The sequence below is a fragment of the Papio anubis genome, chromosome 12, assembly GCF_008728515.1.
Source record: "Papio anubis isolate 15944 chromosome 12, Panubis1.0, whole genome shotgun sequence".
NCBI classification, from domain to species: domain Eukaryota; kingdom Metazoa; phylum Chordata; class Mammalia; order Primates; family Cercopithecidae; genus Papio; species Papio anubis.
The window spans coordinates 48,490,380-48,510,431 of record NC_044987.1 but is presented as its reverse complement, the minus strand read 5'-3'; the positions used below and the strand labels follow the sequence as shown (position 1 = coordinate 48,510,431).

The window sequence follows — 20,052 nt, the reverse complement described above, 5'->3', positions numbered from 1 at the left end:
TAGTAATCTAATAATGAAGAAATAGTATTTTACACATGTGGTTGAATTTCATAGAATTTGTTCACCCACTTTCCTCAGCTTCATTAAAAAACAAAAAAAGAGTCTTCCAAAGATGCATACCCCATACTCCCCTAGCTTCATCATTCTAAAAAACAGGCAAACTAACATTAATAAACATGAATAATTGAATCTTGGTAGCCCTAAACCCCACCAGCTTCACTACAGGAACAAAGAAATCCACTCCAAAGTCTCCCTAAGATTAGACATTGCAGAAGAAAAGATTAGTGAACCCAAAGACAAAGCAAACTACAAAACTACCACAAGAAAGCTTGGGGGAAATTGTTCAGGACATTGGATTTGGCAGCTATTTCTTGGATACGACATCAAAAGCACGAGTAGCAAAATCAAAAACAAGCAAATTGGGACTACATCACACTGAAAAACTTCTGTGTGTCAAAATAAAAAACAGCATGAAAAGGAAACCTAAAGAATGGAAGAAAATAATTGCAAGTCGTACATCTGATAAGTGGTTAGTATTGCAAGTCGTACATCTGATAAGTGGTTAGTATACAAGGAACTTCTACAACTGAACAACAAAAACCAAATAACTTGACTTCGAAAATGAGCAAAGGACTTGAATAAACATTTCTCAAAAAAGAGATATACAAATGGCCACTAAGCATATAAAAAGACACCAGCATCACTAACCATTAGGGAAATGCAAATCAAAACCATCACCTCACACCCATCAGGATGGCCACTATCCAAAAAACAGAAAATAAGAAGTTAGAAACCTTGTGCACTGTGTTGTGAATGTTGCCATTATGGAAAACAGTATGGTGGTTCCTCAAAAAATTAAAGGAAAACACCATGCAGTACAGCATTCTCACTTCTGGATATATATCCAATTCAGAACAAGATCTTGAAGAGACCTGTGCACATTATTCACAATAGCCAACAGGCGGAAGCAACTCAAATGTCCTTCAATAGATTAATAAAGAAAATGTGGTATAATACAACAAAATATTATGCAGCATTAAGAAGGAAATCTTTCCACATGCTACAACATAAGTGAAACTTGAGGACATTACACAAAGTGAAATAAGCAAAATAAGCAGTCACAAAAGGACAAATACTGTGTAATGCCACTCATACAAGGTACCTAAAGTAGTCAAAGTTATAGAAATACAGTAGAAAGATGGTTACCAAAGGCTGGGAGAAATGGGAAGGAGGAATTAGTATTTAGTGGGTATAGAGTTTCAGCGTTGCAAGATGAAAAAGTTCTAGAGATCTGTTGCATAACAATGTGAATATATTTAACGCTACTGAACTGCACAGTTAAAAATGGTTAAGATGGTAAATGTAATGTTATGTGCTTTTACTACAACAACAGAAAAATCCTGCAACCAAATACTGTTTTAGACTTACACAGTGTGAAATAATGAATCACCAGAAGGCTTGCATTCTAAGAAATCTTGAAGAAGTATTTCAAATAGAAGGAAAATGATATCAGATGGAAATCTAGAAAAATGAGGAACACTAGAAGTGGCAAATCTGTGGGTAAATATAAATTGTCCTTATTTTAAAAACTTGTTTCAAAAACAAATGACTTTATATTATGTGGTTTATAACCAGTAGAAGTAAATGTATGACAATAACTCAAAGACTAGGAGGGAAGACATGAAGGTATAAAATTCTAATACTATACATAAAGTGACATAATATTACTTGAAAGTAGATCATGATAAAGATACTCTTGTGGGGGTTGAATTGGCCCCTTCAAAACATATGTTCAAATCCTAGGCTCTGTACCTGTGAATATGTCCTTACTTGGAAACAGGGTGTTTGCAAATGTAATCAAGTTAAGATGCAGTATATTGGATTAGGATGAACTTTATCCAATGACTGATGTGTTTATAATACCAGGTAAATTTGAGTACACAAACACAACAGAGAGGGAAAATGTCCACATAAAGCCACAAATACATAAGGGGGGATACCATGTGAGTACAAAAGCAAGGATTGGAATGACACATCTATAAACCAACGGACACCAGGGATTGCAGGCAACTACCAGATGCTAAAAGAGAAGGATCGAACAGATTCTCCTTCGGGGCCTCCAATAGAAACCAACCTTGCCAATACATTAATTACAGACTTACAGCCTCCAGAACAGTGAGAGAATAAATTTGTTGTTTTAAGCCACCCAGTTTGTGGTACTTTCTAAAGATAGCCTTAGGAAACTACCTGTGTACTATATATGCTAAAGCGATCATTACAATTTTTTAAAAGAATTACAACTAGTAGGATACGAAAGATGATGAAATGGAAAAAAAATCAATTAGTCCAAAAACAGGCAGAAGGAAATGTAGAACAGATAGGACAAATAGAAAACAAATAGAAAGCTGATAGATTTAAACTCTAAAATATAAAAATCATATAAACAAATGGTCTAAACACTTCCCCATGAAAAGTCAGAAATTGCCTAATTTAGATAAAAAGCAAAATCCACCTATATGGTCTAAAAGAAAACCTGCATGAAATCTAAAGACTCAAATAGGTTAAAAGGATAGGAAAAGCTGTGTTGTGTTAACACTAATCAAAAAAAACTTATTGGAGTGGCCATACTAATATCAAACAGGCCAAGCACAGTGGCTCATGCCTGTAATCCCAGCACTTTAGGAAGCCAAGTCTGGAGGATTGCTTGATCCCAGGAGTTCAAAACTAACCTAGGCAACATAGTGATATCCTGTCTCTACAAAAAATAAAAAGTTAGCTGGGCATAGTATCCTGTAGTCCCAGCTACTCAGGTGCTTAAGGCAAGAGGATCACTTGCCAGATGGTTGGGGCTGCAATGAGCCATGATTGTGCCATTGCACACCAGCCTGGGTGACAGAGTGAGACCCTGACTCAAAGGAAGGAGGGAAGGGAGCGAGGGAGAGAGGGAGAGGGTGAATTTCAAAGCAAAGAATATTACCAAGAAATAAGGAGGTTATTTCACAATTATACAGGGATCAATTCATCCTAAGTGTTTATTCATACAATAATGGAGCTTGAAAATAACGTGAAGCAAGAGTTAATAGAACTGAAACGAAAAACAGAAAATCCTCATAATGGTTGGAGATTTTAATAACCTTCTCTCAGTATTAATAAAACAAGTTGGTAGAAATTCAGAAAGGATAATGACCATCAGCCAACTTGTGCTAATTGATGTTTTTAGAATTCTTGGCACAACAGCAGAGTATACATTATTTACAAGCACATGTGGACCACTTACCAAGATGGACCAGAATCTACTTTATAAATCTCAATAAACTTAAAAGGATTCAAATCATACAAAGTATATTTTCTGGCCAGAATGGAACTGAATTGGAAATCAATAGCAAAATGGTATCTGGAAAATTGGAACTGTTACTAAACTAACACACTTCTAAAAAATCCAGAGGCCAATCAGAGAAATGCAAATCAAAACCACAATGAGATACCATCTCACACCAGTTAGAATGGCAATCATTAAAAAGTCAGGAAACAACAGGTGCTGGAGAGGATGTGGAGAAATAGGAACACTTTTACACTGTTGGTGGGATTGTAAACTAGTTCAACCATTATGGAAAACAGTATGGCGATTCCTCAAGGATCTAGAACTAGAAGTACCATATGACCCAGCCATCCCATTACTGGGTATATACCCAAAGGATTATAAATCATGCTGCTATAAAGATATATGTACACGTATGTTCACTGCGGCACTATTCACAATAGCAAAGACTTGGAATCAACCCAAATGTCCATCAGTGACAGACTGGATTAAGAAAATGTGGCACATATACACCTTGGAATACTATGCAGCCATAAAAAAAGATAAGTTTGTGTCCTTTGTAGGGACATGGATGCAGCTGGAAACCATCATTCTCAGCAAACTATCGCAAGAACAGAAAACCAAACACCACATGTTCTCACTCATAGGTGGGAACTGAACAATGAGATCACTTGGACTCGGGAAGGGGAACATCACACACCGAGGCCTATTATCGGGAGGGGGAAGGGGGGAGGGATTGCATTGGGAGTTATACCTGATGTAAATGACGAGTTGATGGGTGCTGATGAGTTGATGGGTACAGCACACCAACATGGCACAAGTATACATATGTAACAAACCTGCACGTTATGCACATGTACCCTGGAACTTAAAGTATTAAAAAAAAAAAAATCCACAGGCCAAAGAGGAAAGCAAAGTGAAATTAGAAATTCTTTTGAACTGAATTAAAATAATACAGAACATTTAAAAATCTATGGGATACAGTTAAAGCAGTACTTGGAAATTTGTAATGATAAACACATATGTTAGAGGGGAAAAAGATCTCAAATCAATTGCCCCAGCTACGTTTTTAAGAAATGAGAAAAAGAGGAGCAAGTCAAATCCTAGATAAGAATAAGAAAGAAATAATATAGAACAAAGGGAAAAAAATAGAAAACAGAAACCAATAGAAAAGAATCAATAAAACCAAAAGGTGGTTATTTGAGATTTTCAAAAATAATAAACAATTAGTCAGATAGATCAGGCATAAAGAAGGGAAGACATAAGTGACCAATATCAAGAGAGATGTTTCACCACAGATTCTACAGATGTTAAAATATAACAAGAAAATATTTTTGAACAATTTCAGCCAATAAACTTGAGAACTTAGGTAAAATGAATAAATGAATATTTGATCTTGTTTTGTGAAGATTTGTGAAGTTCACCCAAAAAGAAATAGATAATCAGAGTAGCCATATATCTATCATGAGTACTGAATTTGTAGTTAAATCCTCCCTACAAGGAAAATTCAGATCCAGAAATCTTCACTGGTAAAGTCTATCAAACATGTAAGGAAGAAATAATAACAATATGATGCAAACTCTCCAAAAAAAATGAAGAGATGGGAACACTTGCCAACTCATTCAATAAGTCCAGCAATGTCCTGATGTCAAAGCCAGATAAAAATATTTTGAGGAAAGAAACTACAGCCTAATACTCCTCATGAACATTGATATAAAAACTTTTGACAAACTTTTAGCAAACCAAATACAAAAATATGTACACAGAATAGTACCTCGTGGCCAAGCGGGGCTTGCAAAATTGGCTTAACATTTAAAAAATCACTCAATATGTTTTGTTCCACCAAACCCACAGCAGGAGTCACCCCAAAAGTGGCAGCAGGGGATTTTCCACAAGGGAATGTCCTGAGTCATCCTGAGACTAGGCTGGTTGGGATTCATAGAAAGAAGCCCTAAACACTAGGGTGATCAGTCCAAAGCATTTATTAGGGGAACTTTTATATGGGTGAACTGCAGCAATCCTCACCACAAACAGCAAGAGAAAAGGCTAGAAATTCACAACAAGGGGATTAGGATATGGAGTTTATATGAGGGCTTAAGGAATCTGGCTCAGGGCCAGTTTATTTTAGTGTTTCGGGCAACAACCTAGATACCTTTATCAGTGCCTGGAAATGTTTTAAGGTCTCAGTTTGGATTCAAGCCTACTGGGAAAAATCTGCAGCTGACCGGGTCACAAAGCAGTCAAGGCGCTCTGTGATTTTTGGTCAGGACACAGAAAGATGACTGGGGAACGTGGAGCCTCTACACAATATAATTCACTGATCTGTTAATAAATGATCATCTGAATAGACACAGAAAAAGCATTTGACAAAATCCAACATCTGTTCCTGATAAAAACTCCCAGTATATGAGGAAAAGAAGGGAACTTCCTTAAGATTTTGAAGGGCATTTACAAAAAAAACTATAATTAACATGATGATGGTGGGAAACTGAATGACTTCCCCCTAAGATCAGGAAAAATGCAAGAATGTCTGCTTTTTGCTTCTAGTCAACATTGTATGGGAGAGTCTAGCCAGATTGGAAAAGAAGAAATAAAATTATCTATATAATTTTTAAAATCCTATTTAATTTAGCAAGGTTGTAGGTTATAAGATTTAAAAGAAAAAATAAATTGTAACTCTCCAGATAAGCAATTAACAAGACCAAGCAATTTGTCCATTTTGTCTAAATTGTTGAACACACTAGGTTAAAGTTGTTCATAATATCCTCTCCTTATCCTGTTAATGTGTGTAGAATCTGTATTAATGTCCCTTCTTTGGGTCCAAAACGATTTAGTTGTTTGGTCTCTTTTTCTTTTGATTAGTCTTATCAGGGCTTATTGATTTTATTATTTTCAAAGAATCACAGTTGGTTTTTTTATCTACTGTTTTTGTTTTTGTCTTTTCTCTTTCATTTATTTCCACTCCTACCTTTATTATTCCTTCCTCTTTGACTTCCTTTTTGCTTAATTTGATTTTTTTAAAAAAAATATTGATTTGGTTGATTTTGCCCTTGATTCTAGGGCATAAGCCTTAGTCGTTGGATGTAGTCATTAATTCTAAGATGTTGCTCAGTGGAATGTCCAAAGTTCTCACCCAGTCTGTATAACTTGGAAATATTTAAATTTCAAATATTTGAATTTAAATATTCAAAAATACACTATCTTCCCAGCATCAGACGACTGCTGAAATTTAACTTCAGCTCTTCCAGTCTTCCAACTGTTGCTGTCCATTGGGTTCTTTGGGTCTTACCACTTGCATGTACTGTTATATTGTGAGCTAAAGCTTTGAGGGGATTTTTTAAGACAGATTTTGGGACTCCCTTTTCAAGGTTCCTGCCCCAATTTTCAGTTGATCTGGCATTTCCAAATTTCAACTTCTGAGTTTTTTAGAATGGGAAGAATGCTGCTTTATACTGGCACACTATTCCCCATGTACTGCACAGACTAATGCCCTCATGAAAAATCCTGGATAAATGTGGATCTTACCCACTATTTTTCCCTTCTTTCTAGAATTGTATACCCTCCTGTGTTTTCATGCTATTTTGGTTGCTTTCTAGGGTCTTCGAAAAGAATCTCTTCCTTGTCCAGAGTTTATAATTGTTATTTGCAACAGGGTCTGTCCAACATAAGCTACTGTGTCACTTCCAGAAGCTAGAAGTCCCTCTTTTATTTTATGATTATTATCTTTGAAAAGTATGGAATCTTCCTGGATCAACTATTTTCAGCAGATTCATGCAGCATTTAAGTCACAGCCATATCCCAGCAATTTTTCTGCGTGACACAGGATTTTATAGACAGTCTAGGTAAGAGATAATAGGTAGTAGCAATAAAGGTAGTGACAAGTGGTCAAATTACATTTTCTTTCATTCAGATTATTTTATGTACCAATATTCTGTTGTTAGAGAGTTCAGACAAGCTATAAGAAACTAAATTATCTTTTCTCTTTCAGCATTTCTCAAAACTTTTAAAATCAAAAGAACTGCATGTATTTTTGGTAATAGAAAAATATGCTTTGACAAATTGTTCTTTATTTCCTATTTCCAAAAAGAGCTTATGGTTGTCTGGTGCAAGTATCATAGACATTGCTGATTTCTGGCTACATTTCTATCCCCTCTCTTCCATGCACAGCCCAAGTTCAGCTAAATTGTCTAACATAAATTTTCATAGATGCTATGTAGAGAATTGCTGAATGGAAGATGAGTGGAATCTGTGAGAATAAAGAGTCACTTCCACTGCCTAAATAAGAGATGATTTGTGTAAAGAATATCTAGGAAGAAAATCAATCAATGTTCATGACTGATTAGTCTGCAAGGAGTAATGTAGATGAACTTAAGTTTCTGGCTTCTGCAACGAAATGGATGGTGTTGTCAAGCCCTGAGACAAAAAACAGTAGATATGAGAGAGGAAAACATATGTGATTTTCAGCTTTGGAGTATAAGATGTCCTTGAGATTTTTATTTGGAGGCACCTATCTAATATCCATCTGCAGTATTGCCTCCATTTTTTTCTGTACCATATGCCTCTTATCATAGTGTAACTATGAATTTTTTAACTCCCGTTTTTAATAACTAACGTTTCCCAGAAAATAAAGCAAACAAAAGGGAGAAAATTCCTAGTCTGGCATTTTAAGTATTCCACACTCTGGCTTTTTTTTTTTTTTTTTTTTTAACGTTTCAATCTATTGGCCATTATTCTCTACAAGATGGTGGTTTATAGTGTCCACATAATTAGGAAACAGACAGTTATAGAGAAGGCCTAGTGAAGTTCCATTCAGGCAAAGGTAGTGAGCACAATATTGTGATTTGTTTGCTTAAAACCTTGAGATGAAAAGCAAAGTGAGTAAAAGAAAGACTAGATGGCCAGGCATGCTGGTTCACGCCTGTAATCCCTGCACTTTGGGAGACCGAGGCCAGTGGATCACCTGAGGTCAGGAGTTCGAGACCAGCCTGGCCAACGTGGTGAACCCCTGTCTCTACTAAAAAATCTGCAGGGGCCAGGCACGGTGGCTCACGCCTGTAATCCCAGCACTTTTGGGAGGCCGAGGCGGGTGGATCACGAGGTCAGAAGATTGAGACCATTCTGGCTAACACGGTGAAACCCCATCTCTACTAAAAATACAAAAAAAAAGTAGCCAGGTGTGGTGGTGGGTGCTTGTAGTCCCAGCTACTTGGGAGGCTAAGGCAGGAGAATGGCGTGAACCCAGGAGGTGGAGCTTGCAGTGAGCCGAAATCGCACCACTGCACTCCAGCCTGGGTGACAGAACGAGACTCCATCTCAAAAAAAAAAAAAAAAAAAAAAAAAGTCAGCTGGTCGTGGTGGCACGCGTCTGTAATCCCAGCTACTCTGGAGGCTGAAGCATGAGAATCGCTTGAACCTGGAAGGCAAAAGTTGCAATGAGCCGAGATCAGGCCATTGCACTCCGGCTTGGCGGACTATAGCGAAACTCTGTCTAAAAAAAAAGAAAAAAAAAAAAAAAAAAAAATCTAAGACTAGGAATTTTCCTTCTTGTACACCTTCATGAAAGTAAGTCTTTCTATCTGTGCAAGTTTAGAAACTGCAATTACAGACTTCTTGGCACTATGGAGCCTAATGGTCAAGCAACCCTGCAATGGACAGAGAACATAAAAATTATCTGGACAATGTAACACTTTATCACTTGTTCAAAAATTTGAAAGGATGAGAATAAGATTTCTGATATGTGTTATGATCATGTATTTATTGCTACAGTTAGTTATGTATTTTTTGGCACAGTGTTTACCTGCTAATCTTAATAGAGTTAAGATAAAATTCAATTGTAGGCATTTTTCCCTTCTATTGGGTTAACGAGTCCAAGCGAACTGAGCAAAGGTTGCAGGGAGCCCCATCACGGCTGAGCAAGGCTTGGTGAGGCATCCACTGGCTGCTGGGAGGAGAGCATTAGATGTACCTTCTAAACAGCACTGTCCAATAGATATATAATGCAAGCCACATATATAATTTTAAATTTTCTAGTATTTATACTTAAAAAGCAAGAAGAAATAAGATGACTTTCACCCAACACTGCTTCCAAATAAGCAGTATTCTGGAGCACACGAAGAATCCTCAGAAAAATAAGCTCCAGCTCTGAGGTGCTGATTATGGTAGGGCAATCAATACAGATCAAAACATGGCACAGAGAGCTTAACTTCCAAGAGAGAGTAGAAAATCGATAGAGCCAAGAAATATTTCTCCTTTGACTTATTTTTAACCTGAGTAGCTATCCTATGCCAAGAGCTGTGCAGTTTTCATTTACCCCATGCCAACAACGTAAGTAGGCTCTACTGACCAGGAAGTTAATATGCCCGAGGTATGTTTTCAATGGAAGAGGCTGAGGGTCACCCAACTTATATCTCGAAATGTCACAATTTCTACAAGCTCTGTCCTGGAGGCAAGAGCAGGTGAAATGAGCACACTCTATGCCAGGCAAACAAACCTCAACGCTTAGCTGCCCCGCACCTCCTAGGGCCTGAAGCTTCTCAGCCCAAAGCAGCTCCTGGACGCAACGTCCGTCCCGCAGTCCAATCAGCAGCCGCGACCCGGCGCCCGCCCAGGCCGCGTCACGAGTCAGCCAAAGATGGCTGCGCCCAGGCAATTTGAGCAAAGGTGGCAGTGACCTCCGGCGTGGCTGAGGAAGAAGTGAGTAGGCACCCGCAGGCTGCTGGGAGGAGAGCATAAGGTACTGGTATTACGGGGGAGGGGGTGAAGTAAATGTCCCGGTGTCAAGAGAAGCACGGCGCAGTAACACGCTAGCTACCAGCAGCGCTGCGCGTAAATGAGAGCAAGTAGAAGTGTAGTTGGCCCTTTGGTGCTGTCTCTTCACTTTGCACTCTAGAAGGAAAGACCTTATATTTAAATTAACCCAATAGAAGGGGAAAATGCCTGAGATTGAATTTAATCCCAGGTTTACTGTCAATTTACAAGGTGTCCACGGCCAAATTTAATTTTCAGAGGCCACACTTTACCTATCTCTCAGATGGGCCCCACATTGCCTATCTCTCAGAGCTCTCCCAAGAATGACATGAGATAGGTAACACAAAAATCTTTCGAAATATTTGTAGTTTTTACAGGCGGCGTTGTCTTTGATAGGTATTTGTTATTAATATCGGAGACAAAATGCCCACAGGGGCTGCCCAGTCAGGACTTCTACTGAATTAAGGGTGACTAGACAAACACAGTGTAGAAATGGGTATTTCACAGGACTTGGAACCTCACCAATATGCAAAGAAAAGTAGTGATACCATTGGGCAGAATATACTGGGGAAATCACTTCTTTTATTTCTGACATATTACACATACATTTCATATATATGTATATACTGCTCAGTACAATATATACATACTGAATTTGATTATATATATTCCACTACCCCATACACAAAATCATTCAGAGCTCCTGTACAGCAGGGATTGTGTCTTATCATTATTGTAGCCAAGGCCCTCAAAAATTTGACTACCAGAAACCTAGACCTAAATTTCTAAGGTTGCATTGTCCTTATTAGGTTAACTTTAAGTCTAGAGATATGGAATGTCAATGTACTCAACATTTCCAAATGACCTCTTATCGATATAAAACAGGTAGCAATAAATATTTAAACGAGCGCCTGTAACGTTGTAGGAAATGAGAAAATCTGGTTTCATAAAACCATGTTTTCCTTTGTTGTTATCCCTGAACTTTTTTTTTTTTTTTTTTTTTGAGACAGAGTCTCGCCCTCTCACCCAGGCTGGAGCGCAGTGACGAAATCTTGGCTCACTGCAACCTCCGCCTCCCAGGTTCAAGAGATTCTCCAGCCTCAGCCTCCCGAATACCTGGGATTACAGGCAGCTGCCACCGGGCCTGGCTAATTTTTGTATTTTTAGAAGAGAGGGAGTTTCACCATGTTGGCCAGGCTGGTCTTGAACTCCTGACCTCAGGTGATCCGTCTGCCTTGGCCTCCCAAGGTGCTGGGATTGCAGGCGTGAGCCACTGCGCCCAGCCTTTGTTTTTCTTAACTGTTACCCTGAAACTTGTTTAATGAGCCAAATCTTTAATTTAAAACTCATCATTCACTATTCCCTTAATTTTGACATTTTCACCCTAACTAGTACAGACACAACAAACTATTGGCATGTAGGCCATATGCGGCCTATAGTTTGCCTATGTACAGCCAACCAGCTAAGAATGATTTTTATGTTTTTATAGAGTTTTTTAAAAAACAAATATTCAACAAAAGCTGTATGTTACCTGCAAAGCCTACCATATTTATATCTGGCCCTTTAAAGTTTGCTCAGCCCTGATCTCGGGTATACCTAGAAATGAAATTGCTAGGTATGTGTGTCTTCTACCTGCTAAATAATACCAAATTCTTTCCCAAAGTGACTGTACAGTTTGGGTAAAGCTACCCCACATTCTGTACACAGAATGTAGTTGTAGCTACTCCACGTTCTTGCCAATAATTGGAATTGTCAGATTTTAATTTTAGCTAACCTATGGGTACCTATTGGTATCTCACTGTGGGTTGTTCCAATTATAATGAAGGTGAGCATATTTTCATGTTTATTGGCTGTTTAACTTTTTGTGAAGTGCCTGTTCAAATATTTTGTCAGTTTTTCCATAGGGCTGCTTACCTTTTTCGTGTTGATATGTAGTTCCATGTATGTTCTGGGTACTAACTACTCTTTTGTCAGTTGTATTGCATTTTCTCCCACACTAGCTTTTCTTTATGGTATATATTGATAACCGTAGGTTCTTAACCTCAGTACTGTTAGTTTTATAAGTCTTTTATGTTTAGTGCTATTTGTGAATTGTTTAGGAAATAGTTTCAAGGATTATGAAGATACTCTGTATTTCCTAAAAGCTTTATGTGTTGCTTTTCATGTTCTGGTTTCTGTTTCACTTAGATTTTTTTTTTTTTTTTTAATAACATATATGCAATGTTTTTTTCACATTAGCTCTACAGTATTAGTCTTCAGAAGGTTTTTAAAATTCTTCCTATAAATTCTTGAGAAATGATATCTTCATGTTTTTTAAGGTTCAAAATGGAAAATCATAAATCCAGTAATACCAAGGAAAACATAATTGTTGATGTATTCAGAAAAATTAACCAGCTTCCAGAGGCAGAAAGGTAAGATCCCTTCTTAATTTAAAAATACCTTTTATCAGGTGGATTTTCACCATTGATTCATTATCTCAAATTTATCTAGTTTGAGTATAAACAACACGGAATGTCAGGAGGAAATTGCCTTTTTCTTGCCTGGATGAGAGCGTTTAACCATTTTGCTCAATATCACATAGCTAATTGTGGAAGTTGAGGCTGGAACTCATGTCTTTGAACATATCTAACTGTACAATGTTTTGAGTTTTTCCATTAGGCTTGGAGTATAGTAAAATGTAAACATTTACAGACCCATTTAAATAACAAAACTTTAAAATAACTTTTAAAATGTCTTTTGTTTCCAGTTCATTCTGTCAGTATGCTTACCAGTCTAAGAGTACCATAGAATACACACAGCAAGATAGAGAATGTCAGAGAAATAGGATCATGGCTAAAGATCTTTAAGATATTATTAGAGGGCCAGGCGTGGTGGCTCATGCCTGTAATCCAGCACTTTGGGAGGCCAAGGTAGGTGGATCACCTGAAGTCAGGAGTTCAGACCAGCCTGGCCAACATGGTGAAACCCCGTCTCTACTAAAAGTACAAAAATTAGCTGGGCGTGGTGGCGGGCACCTGTAATCCCAGCTCCTCAGGAGGCTGAGGCAGGAGAATCACTTGAACCCAGGAGGCGGAGGTCGCAGTGAGCCGAGATCACGCCGCTACACTCCAGTCTGGGCGACAAGAGCAAAACTCCGTCTCAAAAAAAAAAAAAAAAAAAAAAAAAGATATTGTTAAAGAGAAAAACCAATATAGGGAACATACTGATCTTTGCCAGGCAGCTACTGTGTACTTCCACAAAATGTCTTATACTTTGCTGACAGTCAAGAAGGTCTCTCTGAATATAAAAGGATGAAAAGCAGCCACCTGGGAAGGAGAGAGGGACAGTGTCTTAAGTAGAGGGAATGGCATATGCCTAGCCACAAGATAGCCAAGGCTTGTGGTACTTGAGTAACCATTGTTACTGAAGTACTAAGGAAGTGGGCATAAGGACCAAGAATAGTTTTGAGCAGGTGAATGATTTTAGCATTTCTAAAGAACATTCCAGCTGCTTTTTGTAAAGCAGATTCGAGGTAGGAAAGAAAGGAAATACAAAGACCAGTAGAAAAACCGGCATAGTAATCCTAGTGAGTGGAGATGGTAGGGGTGGTGACAGTTGCGATGAAAAGAGGATGGATTTAAAATACATTCTGGAAGCATAATCTTGCTATCTTCAGGAATAAAAACTGAACAAATCCCCATCTTGCTGCCACTTATCATCTTAATCAGGAAGAACCTATAAATCAAGCCCAGTAGTGTTCAGAACAAGGATCTCTGAGGGGAAGAAAAAAAAAAAGGCTAGTGGTAAGAACTTGGTGAGATTTTAAAAACTCTTTCACCCCCATCCCCACACTCCAACTCCACTCCCTTCTAGTTGTTTTCCTGAGGTAACAAAAACTTTTAAAGCAAAAAAGGAACTATGTCCATGTTTCCAGGCCAGCAAGATAGGGAAAGTGAGACTGACAAAGGAAGAGTCACACCTGTAATGGTGTGACACCTGCTGGCTCACACCTGTAATCCCAGCACTTTGGGAGGCGGAGGCGGGCTGATCACTTGAGGTCAGGAGAAGACTAGCCTGGCCAACATGGCAAAACCCTGTCTCTACTAAAAATACAGAAATTAGCCAGGTGTGGGGGCGCGTGCCTGTAGTCCTAGCCACTGGAGAAGCTGAGGCATGAGAATAGTTTGAACCTGGGAGGCGGATGCTGCAGTGAGCCGAGATCATGCCACGGCACTCCAGCCTGGGTGAGAGCAAGACTGTCTCAAAAAAAGAGTAGACGGTAGACGGTGGCAACTTTCAAGAAAAGAAAGTAGGCTGTCATTGGGTTTTTTACCAAATTAGAAAGAATATATGGAACTGCAAAGTAAAATTTAGTTTAGAGGCAATAAATGCTTGCAATCATTGGCATCTAAACTGGGCAGATGACAGTGTCCTTTTATCTTTGCCTTGTTCCTATTTTTTCTCTTCATTCCCATTTTATCTTCTAAGTTTGAATCTTCATTTCTTCTTGGACTATTAATCAGGTATTTAACAGTTACTTGGCATGTCCTCCAGTGTATGGAGCTTTCTTAATATCAAAAACTTCATTTTCTGATCTACAGAAATACTTTCACGCACATGTTTGTCGTTTGTTAAATTTGGGCTATTTCATGTCTATTTCTTGTGTTATGTCTTATCAAAAAGTCATGAGTTTTTAGTTGGTACAGGTACTTTTTTGGAAAACTGGCAAGGGGCTGCTAAGTAACAATTTTTTTTTTTTTTTTTTTTTTGAGACAGAATCTCGCTGTCACCCAGGCTGGGCCAGATCTCAGCTCACCGCAAGCTCCGCCTCCCGGGTTCACGCCATTCTCCTGCCTCAGCCCCCGAGTAGCTGGGACTATAGGCGCCTGCCACCACGCCGGGCTAGTTTTTTGTATTTTTTAGTAGAGACGGGGTTTCACCGTGTTAGCCAGGATGGTCTCGATCTCCTGACCTCGTGATCTGCCCGTCTCGGCCTCCCAAAGTGCTGGGATTACAGGCTTGAGCCACCGCGCCTGGCCTGTGCTAATTTTTAATTAAAAATTTTGACTTTAGCTATGGGAAAAATCTGGTTAGGAGAGCAAAGTTTGCTATGCAGATTTCACTTGTACTACTTTTTATTTATTTGTATATGTAACATACTTGTAAACAAATGGACTTATATATAACATATGTATATATGTATTTTATATGTATTTTATATATATAGGCAAATTATTTACCTGAGCATTGGGATTTAAAATGGGGATAATATACATTTCACATGATTGTTATGATGAAATAATATTTTAGAGGAAGTGTTCAAGTTTTTTATTCCCCCAACCCCCACAAAAAAAACATAGGCTTTTCACATTTACATGGTTTTTGTGGTTGGTAGGTTCTCCAGGCTGTCATCACTAATTATTATCTATGTACCCCAAGTTCCTGAACTGCCGCTGTCTTGTACTACCATGAGCATTTTCATAGACTTCTATCTCGTTTACATATCTTTCTTCTCCAGTAATATTTAACTATGTTAACCTTGAAGATAGAAGATAATTTTTTGTGCCTTTAGCACTGAGTCTGCTGCATACAGTGGGGTTCTCAATGATAGGCATCATGACTGCAGTGTCAGATAAGAAAAGTAATACCTTATACAATGTAGGAAGCTTAGAGTTCCTAGAAAAGCTATTTTAGATGAGTGTAAGCCATAGAAGTTAGAGGGGGTACTGTGTGACTACTATGGCTAGTTAAGAGTAATGAAATTTTAAGATTGACTGTATTGTAGATAGCAATGCAAGCGGTAAAAAAGCTAAGTAGTAGTCTGAAAAGTTTGGAGTCAATATTTTCAATATTCAGCAATCATGTTAGGCATTACTTTTTCCCAAAACTAAAGAATGCATAGGACATAGGTTAAAAGTTCATACATAACCTTGGCTTCAAATCCAGTTCTACCACTATCTCAAAACATCAGTTTATTTCTCATCAATGGGTTATTATAAAGTACCTAGCATAGGGTGTTGCTTAAATGTTAGTACTCCCAATCCTGACACTAATGTTTCAGGGAAGAGTGAAAGGAAACACATTAACTCCACATTATTGAACATCTTCTGTGTCAGGCTGAATACATCTTTGTATCCATTGTCTTCCGGTTGTTTAAAGACTAGTGTAGAAGCCTGACATGTAAATCAGTGATTATATAAGATAGTACTGTCTTGTAATGTGTTGTGCTAGAGAGGTAAGTATTACGGGAGCTCAGAGGAGAGGCACCCACTGGCTGCTGGGAGAAGAGCAAAAACCTATACATAAAGCAATTTTTAAGATTTTGGTTCTATAAGGGATAGACGTTATATCCAGTTAGTGTATTCCCAAAGTCCTATTAAGTTCTGTAACATGTGTCAGAATCGGGAAAGCTCACACACACAATAAAGCCAAAGAAAAAGTTCTTTCTTCTCACTCTTTCAGGAATCTACTTGAAAATGGATCAGTTTATGTTGGATTAAATGCTGCTTTTTGTGGCCTCATAGCAAACAGTCTTTTTCGACGCATCTTGAATGTGACAAAGGCTCGTATATCTGCTGGCTTGCCAATGGCAGGGATACCTTTTGTTACAACAGACTTAACTTACAGATGTTTTGTAAGTTTTCCTTTGAATACAGGTAAATTCTACTTCACTATCACCAAAGAGTTTGCCTTAGTATATGTTATTTGCAGCTTTAGTCCATAGTTATTAATATCAGGTAGCTATATGCTGTAATGCAGTGTTTAGATAAGATTAAATCTTGCTAGCCTCTCTGTGGCAAGTAATTCATATTAGCATGGTCTACCAACCAAGATGCACACATACAGCAGTTCTAAATACTTTCCTTTGAGATGGAGTTTTGCTGTTGTTGCCCAGGTTGGAGTGCGTTGGCGCGATCTTGGCTCACTGCAACCTCCACCTCCTGGGTTCAAGCGATTCTCCTGCCTCAGCCTCCTGAGTAGCTGGGATTACAGGCACCCACCACCACAGCCGGCTAATTTTTTTGTATTTTTAGTATAGACAGGGTTTCACCATGTTGGCCAGGCTGCTCTCAAACTCCTGACCTCAGGTGATCCACCCGCCTCGGCCTCTCAAAGTGCTGGGATTACAGGCGTGAGCCACTGCACCTGGCAATACTTTCCTTTTTCTAACATATCTTTCTCATTGCTCATTTAGAGTAAGAAATATTTGGAAATCCATATATATATATGGATATATATATGAAAATCATATGGAAATATTATATATATATATATAAATAATATGTTGGCTACCTTAGATTTTTTATTTATATTTTATAGAGAAGTTCCTTAAAGGGGGAAAATATTTTTGTGAGAATATGACTCTTTATATAGTAAATCTCTTAAAGCACTAAATGCATATATAACGTTTATCAAATACATGGAGAATTGATTTCCTTTTGAAAATTTACCATGTGTGCTGAATGCTTTGAGTATAGTTAATCATAAAAAATCTTTTGATTAATGATTTCAAATAAAGATATTACCATGGGTGCTAGGGAAGCCAGTCCATCTAAATTTTATTTTCTGTTAAGTGCTGCTCCAAATTTGTTTAAATTGGACGAGTATTTTAATTCCCATGACCAGTGGAAACAATTTCTATGATCAAGGGAGATCACAGAAATTGTTTGAACTATTTGAATTGAATTGAACAGACTGAATTGCCCATTGAATTGAACACATTGAGTGAAAATATTAGCCCGGGTCTGTTGATAAAAAACAAGTGCAGAAAGCTAGCAGCAGCCCAAACCATGAGCTTATTATATCTACGTTCAGAACAAATTAGAGAATTTTTTTTCCTAAAATAGTTTTATCAATCATTCCGAGCTATTTTAAGTTACTCATAGATGTAATTATACCTTTTATCATGCTTTGTAGAATTACATTTGATATATTGCCTGAAAAATATCTGTGATACACAAAAGAGGATCTTACATTCTTTAAATTATGTTTGCTTGATTATCATAACCTTCATGTCCAGAACTAATTTATTTCCTAGGTGATGTGGCTTGTGAAACCTGTACCGTAACACGGAGTGGACTGATAGGTCTTGTTGTTGGTGGTCTGTACCCTGTTTTCTTGGCTATACCTGTAAATGGTAGCCTAGCAGCCAGGTAGGAAATGAAAAACTTTTTATAATATATGATTACCTATAAAATTCACAACTTAAAGCAGCAAATATATTTAGTTTTTAAGTCATTTAGACCAAAGGCGATGTTACCCTCTTGTTTAGAAGTTAGCAAGACCTGTTTCTTCTTATAATCAAATTCTACTTATCAAGAATTTCAAACAGTTCTACTTGGTATATAGTTCAGGCTATTAACGTTAATTTGTGTACTGAATACTAAACTAACTACAAAGCTGCAAAGAGTATTATGCATGAAACTTCTGTCATATAAATAATTATCTTGGATGAGTTTGAACACTTGCACTAAAGGAAAATTCCATCAGAAAATGTGTAGCTATTATATTAGCCTTCTATTCTAAAATAATTCTGGCTATTCTCTGTTGAACTCTTGGATCAGCAATCTATGCTATAGCCCTGAAGCAAACTGGATAAAGAAACAAAATAAAACAGTTTTTAGGATTAACAGACACTGAAGACCTTTACCTTAATCTTTAGTTTCATCTTAAGACTTCTAGGACTAATATATATCATAGATAGGTTTGCCACTTGAATCAACAATCTTTTCTATTGAACTATCTCAATGTTTTCTTACAGGTACCAATCAGCTCTGTTACCACACAAAGGGAACATCTTAAATTACTGGATTAGAACTTCTAAGCCTGTCTTTAGAAAGATGTTATTTCCTATTATGCTCCAGACTATGTTTTCAGCATACCTTGGGTCTAAACAATATAAACTACTTATAAAGGCCCTTCAGTTATCTGAACCTGGCCAAGAAATTCACTGATTTTAAACAAATATGTAAACAAAAATAAAATGGTAAAAACAGTTTATGTCTAATGTTATGCATAAACATAGACTTGTAATTTATCACATGAGGATAATTCTGGGACCTACAACAAAAGGCTGAATCTAAGTAAAAGCTACCCAGTTAAACAAGTTTAACTTCACTAGTTTGCCCAGTATTGTCTCTTCTACCTTGCTTGCTCTACTCTTTTACCTTAGGTATCGAGTTTGGTCTGTAGTACACAAGAGGAAAAAGTTACTATATAGTATTTTACACTGAAGACTTCATAATGCCAAACGGGAATAAAAAATGAAAATATATATATCCATACACTATACCAAATGTTACTTATAATTCACTTTCTCAATTCAAATTATTAATCCATAGATTCTTAGAACTGATTTAACAACCTTCCTTAAATCAGCCATCTTCTTGAGTCATTCAGGCTCAGCTTCAGCTATTATGATATAGATCTACCTACTTCGAGTCACCTTATTTGGAAAGCTGTATTTTTAGTTTAGGTAGTCTTTCACACTTCCATTTATTGTAGGATATTTAGAATCACAAAATCAACTAATCTCTCTGACCCTCAGTGAAATATCCTAGTTGATTGATTTCCTAAGATCATTTAAATTTTTGATGTGCTTTCTTCTGTTGTCCTAACATTTCTCATCCTAGTTCTCTAAACCATTTTCTTCTGTGACAGCAACTGAATCAGCATTGTCCAACAGAGCTTTCTGTGATGATGGAAATATTTTATATCTGCACTGTCAATATGTTAACCATTAGCCTATGTAGCTGCTGGGCACCTGAAATGTGGCTAGTGCAACTGAGTAACTGAATTTTTAATTTTAATGCATTTAAAATGTTTAGCCATGTGACTAATGGTTACAGTATTGGACAGCGTAGATCTAAACCAACACTTTCTTATGAAGCAAGCCAATCATCACAGAAAAGTACCAAACAAAATTTTAAGTGGCATCCAAGATTATTCATGAATCTCTTAACTATTACTTCCAAATAGTGACATATGTGTTAAGTAATCTTATGCTG

The 20,052-nt window shown here is 37.5% G+C and overlaps 2 protein-coding genes across 3 annotated transcripts in view; one reads left to right on the top strand and one right to left on the bottom strand.

The window, feature by feature from the left end:
- Nucleotides 1-9,862, bottom strand: part of DLG2 (discs large MAGUK scaffold protein 2) — a 2,166,350-nt gene extending 2,156,488 nt beyond the window's left edge. Inside the window, exon 1 of the mRNA XM_031653896.1 lies at nt 9,663-9,862. The gene's annotated coding sequence lies outside the window, so the exon portion shown is untranslated. The remainder of the gene's footprint in view (nt 1-9,662) is intronic.
- Nucleotides 9,863-9,877: 15 nt separating this feature from the next.
- Nucleotides 9,878-19,041, top strand: TMEM126A (transmembrane protein 126A). 2 transcript variants are annotated; one of them, XM_003910499.3, is made up of 5 exons: nt 9,878-10,052; nt 12,385-12,477; nt 16,508-16,701; nt 18,084-18,198; nt 18,807-19,041. In XM_003910499.3, the coding sequence occupies exons 2-5, from the start codon at nt 12,392-12,394 to the stop codon at nt 18,997-18,999; spliced, it is 588 nt and encodes a 195-aa protein (XP_003910548.1). In that variant the 5' UTR covers nt 9,878-10,052; nt 12,385-12,391; the 3' UTR covers nt 19,000-19,041. The 2 variants fall into 2 exon arrangements, with proteins under 2 accessions (XP_003910548.1, XP_009185307.1); XM_009187043.4 differs by having other exon boundaries at nt 9,915-10,012.
- The last annotated feature ends 1,011 nt before the right edge of the window (nt 19,042-20,052 follow it).

What these genes read in the sequence shown, in the direction of transcription:
- TMEM126A (XM_003910499.3), top strand. Translation starts at nt 12,392, where the DNA reads ATGGAAAATCATAAATCCAGTAATACCAAGGAAAACATAATTGTTGAT. An exon ending in AAGTTTTCCTTTGAATACAG is followed by an intron (nt 16,702 to 18,083) that starts GTAAATTCTACT and finishes TTTATTTCCTAG; the next exon opens with GTGATGTGGCTTGTGAAACC. An exon ending in AATGGTAGCCTAGCAGCCAG is followed by an intron (nt 18,199 to 18,806) that starts GTAGGAAATGAA and finishes GTTTTCTTACAG; the next exon opens with GTACCAATCAGCTCTGTTAC.